The sequence below is a fragment of the Coregonus clupeaformis genome, chromosome 16 (assembly GCF_020615455.1).
Source record: "Coregonus clupeaformis isolate EN_2021a chromosome 16, ASM2061545v1, whole genome shotgun sequence".
Classification (NCBI taxonomy): Eukaryota; Metazoa; Chordata; class Actinopteri; order Salmoniformes; family Salmonidae; genus Coregonus; species Coregonus clupeaformis.
In genome coordinates this window covers 10250786-10256785 of record NC_059207.1, presented here as the reverse complement: position 1 = coordinate 10256785, position 6000 = coordinate 10250786, and the positions used below count along the sequence as shown (strand labels likewise).

Here is a 6000-nt window from a genome sequence, read left to right as displayed (position 1 = left end):
TCTTATCCAGGATTAGTGCATTATCCACTTACTTGAGCTGGCTGGTTCAGGCCACCCTTGACAATTTTCCATAAAAACCTGAATGCTTCATGTTTACTGTCCAGCAGGCCTTGACACACACACACACACACACACACACACACACACACACACACACACACACACACACACACACGAGTAGGACTCGGTTCTGTTCTCTCAGTTGGAGACTCAGCACTGATACTTTTTCCACGGCAGGCTGCGAGCAGCCATCTGTTCCCCATGCTGTAGAATACACAGCTCCCTCAGGCAGTGACTTTGGTGATGTTTTCACATGGTGGCAAAACTGTAAATTGGGTAAAATAACATCCATTACAGAGCTCTAGAGAGGTTTTCTAGAGAGGTGACTTTATTTGTGTATTTTTATTTTGCATTTCAACATCAGGTTCAGAGTGCTCACCGCCTGGTATCTTCACTCCAGAGTTCAAAGAGGACGAAAGTAGAGCAAAGGTTTTATTTATTTTTCAGTTATTCTCCAACTTGTCCTGCCTGCGGCAGAGAAGCATGGCGCAGCTGCCAGAACCTACTCTTAAGTGAGTGACTAACTCATTCGTTTTACAGCGGCTTTAGAGCCCATTCCACATGCCTATTACCACATTGACACAGACACTGCCTGCTAAGGTTGATACAAAAAGAACCAAAGGCTACATAATTGTTTAGTAGGAAACAGCTAATTGAAATGAAAACTTTGCTCAATAGAAATCTCCATAAATGTGATACAAGGCCGTTAAGTGTTTTATTGGGGGCGGAGGGGGACAACGGTTTCCTCTTCTTTTGTTCAGAGCGATGTGGACTTGACAGGTATTACGTGAGGAGGAAGGAATAATGTGAGACCTTCAGAGAAAAACCTGTAGCTATCTGTTTTGGTGAAATCTTGACCGTTGGACAATTCAGTTCATTTAAATGGCACATTTAATATGGCTCCATTTTGTAATGCTCATTGAAAATAATGTGCTCCATCTAGGAACCTCTGTCCTGCTAACTGTGGAGACGAAGATTTGAACTGTGTCGCTACACTCCTATCTGATGAAACTACAGGTGGGAGAATAAATAACGATGCCACTTTTCAGATTACAAAATGGATATATTCCTCTAGTGCTTTAGATTACATATACATGATGTCTTGACACGTTTGTACATTAGTAACGTTTCATCAGCAGTCATATAGAAACATCCATAAAAATAACATTGCCTGCATTTTTCAACAACAACATTCATGTTGCAAATCGGAAAACACAGGTAGAAAAATAGTTAAATTGAAGGATGAAATGTAGTTGGATTACAGTTATATACACACGCACATCATTCGCAGTCAACAAACAAACAGGGAAATGTGAGATCTCCCTCATTATACCAGCACATTGTTATGATAGGTGTCCTGTCAGTGTGCATGGGGAACTTTAATGACAACACAGCTTCCTCCATAGCTGTAATCATGTAAAAATAGAATGGCACACGCATCAAGTGAGGGAGTCCAACTGTGCTTGGACCATCTCTAGCTGCAAGGAGACAGAGAATGTTTGACAATTAGGAGAAAGGCAACATGTCTGCGGGTGTTAAGGAGTCAGTCATGTGGAAAGCCGAACCAACATGCAGCACTGACCTTGTTGTAGAACTGAAGAAGCTCCTGGTGGCTGAACTCCACAAACACGTTCTCCACCACACTCTGGAAGAGAAGGAAAGGTTCACCATGAGACAACCAACGTCACGACCGCTTTCTATAAAAACATCACTCCCATCAATTATTTGTGCACTTCTGTCCATTGAAAGTAAGTACACATACTGTCCAGTAAGTAATTCCCATCACTGCATTTACACTGAACAAAAATAAATGCAACATGCAACAATTTGAAAGATTTGATTGAGTTAAAGTTCATATCAGTCAATTTAAATTAATTAGGCCCTAATCGAGGCGTGGATCAGAAAACCAGTCAGTATCTGGTGTGACCACCATTTGCCTCATGCAGCGCGACATCTCCTTCATATAGAGTTGGTCAGGCTGTTGATTGTGGCCTGCTGTGGAATGTTGTCCCACTCCTCTTCAATGGCTGTGCGAAGTTGCTGGAACACGCTGTCTCGTACACGTCGATCCAGAGCCTCCCAAACATGCTCTATTGGTGACATGTCTGGTGACTATGCAGGCCATGGAAGAACTGGGACATTTTCAGCTTTCAGGAATTATGTACAGATCCTTGTGACATGGGGCCATGCATTATCAAGCTGAAACATGAGGTGATGGCGGCGGATGAATGGCACGACAATGGGCCTCAGGATCTCTTCACAGTATCTCTGTGCATTCAAATTGCCATCGATAAAATGCAATTGTGTTCGTTGTCCGTAGCTTATGCCTGCCCATACAATAACCCTAGCGCCACCATGGGGCACTCTGTTCACAACGTTGACATCAACAAACCGCTCGTCCACACAACGCCATACACGTGGTCTGCGGTTGTGAGGCCAGTTGGACGTACTGCCAAATTGTCTAAAATGACATTGTCCCCAGCACAAGGTGCACCTGTGTAATGATCATGCTGTTTAACTAGCTTCTTGATATGCCACACCTGTCAGGTGGAAGGGTTATCTTGGCAAAGGAGAAATGCTCACTAACAGGGATGTACACTTTTTGCACCAAATTAGAGAGAAAAGCTTTTTGTGCGTATGGAACATTTCTGGGATCTTTATTTCAGCTCATGAAACATGGGACCAACACTTACATGTTGTGTTTATATTTTTGTTCAGTGCAAAATGAGAACCCCCACCCCCCTCCTCTGATAAGCAAGCATTCGCTCTGAAATGATCGTCACCCAAAACGGAATGTTCCAACTATCATGATTCACCTAAACATAAACCACAATTTCAATATCAGGGATGTGATGGTATCCACATTTCCAAACATACAAGGACACTTCTTAAGCTCAGAAAAGGGCAACTATAAGATAGGAAATATATTGTGAAAAAAATAAACCAAAATTAACATAAATAAGAAGATACCAAGGAAGTTAATCAAACCAAGACTTTGCTGTGAGGGTTGTCCCAGTGTTGGGTTGTATATACACACACACGAAGTAGCCGATGCTGTGGGGCTGAAGACCCAATGGGGGAGGGAATGTGTCAGAGCACATTAATGAAACAGATATGAATTAGACCCAACATTATCATCCATAATTAAGCGAAGGGGAAATATTGTCTCTCACCAAAGCCCACTTGGTATGTAGGGCACACACACAGACCCACCCACCCACACTTGAATTGAGGTTTGACAAGGTAACAGATTTTGTGCAACCATATTTGCACATTGCAAATATAATGTGACACAAATCAAATATTATATTGTGGCAAATTAATTGTGGGAATGAACCGGAAAGCAACATCTACAGAAATCCCAAAAGATGACAAAATGCCAGAGCATATTGGCTTTATAATTGCCCATTCAATCTTCATCCCTCAATACTTAGATTTGTGTTGGTTTGCAGAGACCTCAGGATGATACATAGTGCTGGTTGAGATCTTTAACATCCAACAACAAACCTCCTGCGATGCGGAGGTGAACCAGAGGACAGACCTGAAGGGTGAGGGATGTTCCTGATGTCTGTGATCTTCTCCAGTGTAGACATATCGACTGGGGATCCTAAACATCAATGTGTCTGTCTGCCTGCCTGCCTCAGTCACAGAGGGATTGGCTGTGTTTGGAGGAGTCAGTGAGGAGTCAGTGTGCGTGGCATTGGTGATGATGGGGAGGGAGCCACGTTTAAACCCAGCCCAGTGTTTCAGCACCAAGGCCTGAGTAGGATTTGACAGATCTGGGCTAACACTAATGGGTATACTTCCAGAGCACATCAAACATTGAGGTAGCTAGGACAAGAGGATCAGGAGATCCACCACCGTGCTGCATTTCTCTGTTTGCATGGGCTTCCTGTACAGGAGAAAATGCTGGTTAGAGCATGACAAGTAAATTATGTATTGGTGAAGAAATAACCCTTTGGGTACAAGGTATGGAAGAGTAATACAGTGGCTTGCGAAAGTATTCACCCCCCCTTGGTATTTTTCCTATTTTGTTGCCTTACAACCTGGAATTAAAATGGATTTTTGAGGGTTTGTATAATTTGATTTACACAACAAGCCTACCACTTTGAAGATGCAAAATATTTTTTCTTGTGAAACAAACAAGAAATAAGACAAAAAAACAGAAAACTTGAGCGTGCATAACTACTCCAAAACCGCCATAAAAAAGCCAGAGTACGGTTTGCAACTGCACATGGGGACAAAGATCGTACTTTTTGGAGAAATGTCCTCTGGTCTGATTAAACAAAAATAGAACTGTTTGGCCATAATGACCATCGTTATGTTTGGAGGAAAAAGGGGAACGCTTGCAAGCCGAAGAACACCATCCCAACCATGAAGCACGGGGGTGGCAGCATCATGTTGTGGGGGTGCTTGGCTGCAGGAGGGACTGGTGCACTTCACAAAATAGATGGCGTCATGAGGAAGGAAAATTATGTGGATATATTGAAGCAACATCTCAAGACATCAGTCAGGAAGTTAAAGATTGGTCGCAAATGGGTCTTCCAAATGGACAATGACCCCAAGCATACTTCCAAAGTTGTGGCAAAATGGCTTAAGGACAACAAAGTCAAGGTATTGGAGTGGCCATCACAAAGCCCTGACCTCAATCATATAGAAAATGTGTGGGCAGAACTGAAAAAGCGTGTGCGAGCAAGGAGGCCTACAAACCTGACTCAGTTACATCAGCTCTGTCAGGAGGAATGGGCCAAAATTCACCCAACTTATTGTGGGAAGCTTGTGGAAGGCTACCTGAAACGTTTGACCCAAGTTAAACAATTTAAAGACAATGCTACCAAATACTAATTGAGTGTATGTAAACTTCTGACCCACTGGGAATGTGATGAAAGAAATAAAAGCTGAAATAAATCCATTCTCTCTACTATTATTCTGACATTTCACATTCTTAAAATAAAGTGGTGATCCTAACTGACCTAAGACAGTTTTTGTATTTGGCTAAGGTTTATGTAAACTTCTGACTTCAACTGTATACTGAGATCATGTGACACAGATCTTATTTAGGGGCTTCATAGGAAAGGGGGTGAATACATATGCACGCACCACTTCTCTGTTGGGGTGAATACATATGCACGCACCACTTCTCTGTTGGGGTGAGTACATATGCACGCACCACTTCTCTGTTGGGGTGAATACATATGCACGCACCACTTCTCTGTTGGGGTGAGTACATCTGCATGCACCACTTCTCTGTTGGGGTGAATACATATGCACGCACCACTTCTCTGTTGGGGTGAATACATATGCACGCACCACTTCTCTGTTGGGGTGAGTACATCTGCACGCACCACTTCTCTGTTGGGGTGAATACATTTGCACGCACCACTTCTCTGTTGGGGTGAATACATATGCACGCACCACTTCTCTTATTTATTTTTTAGAATTTTTTGAAACAAGTTATTTTTTTCATTTCACTTCACCAATTTTGACTATTTTGTGTATGCCCATTACATGAAATCCATTTAAATTACAGGCTGTAATGCAACAAAATAGGAAAAACGCCAAGGGGGATTAATATTTTTGCAAGGCACTGTAACTGTTTGGGTACAAGATATGGAAGAGAAATAACGCTTTGGGTACAAGGTATGGAAGAGAAATAACCCGTTGGGTACAAGGTATGGAAGAGGACACTGAAGTGGCCCTAGTGCTGCCATATAGTTTTATCTATGATTTGTAAATGAATCATTATGATTTTATGTTTTAATGTCAACTTATCCGACGACATTCAAGCAGCAGGTAGTGTTATTTGATGATACGCCTAATCTCAGCAGGTGAGGAAAGGTTGACATTAAAAGGCACTTTTCATGAATGATTTGTTATTGTGCACTAAAAGAATTCTGATTTGCAACACTTGTCAAAGCTTTATGGAGCAAGTGCTATGGA

The 6000-nt window shown here is 42.2% G+C and overlaps 1 protein-coding gene across 1 annotated transcript in view; it reads right to left on the bottom strand.

Moving 5' to 3' along the window:
* Positions 1-366: 366 nt before the first annotated feature.
* Positions 367-6000, bottom strand: part of LOC121584407 (COMM domain-containing protein 10) — a 42530-nt gene continuing 36896 nt past the window's right edge. The window contains exons 6-7 of the mRNA XM_041900253.1: positions 1643-1705; positions 367-1538 (exon numbers count right to left, since the gene is read on the bottom strand). Coding sequence (XP_041756187.1) covers positions 1500-1538; positions 1643-1705 — 102 coding nt within the window. The 3' untranslated portion in view covers positions 367-1499. The remainder of the gene's footprint in view (positions 1539-1642; positions 1706-6000) is intronic.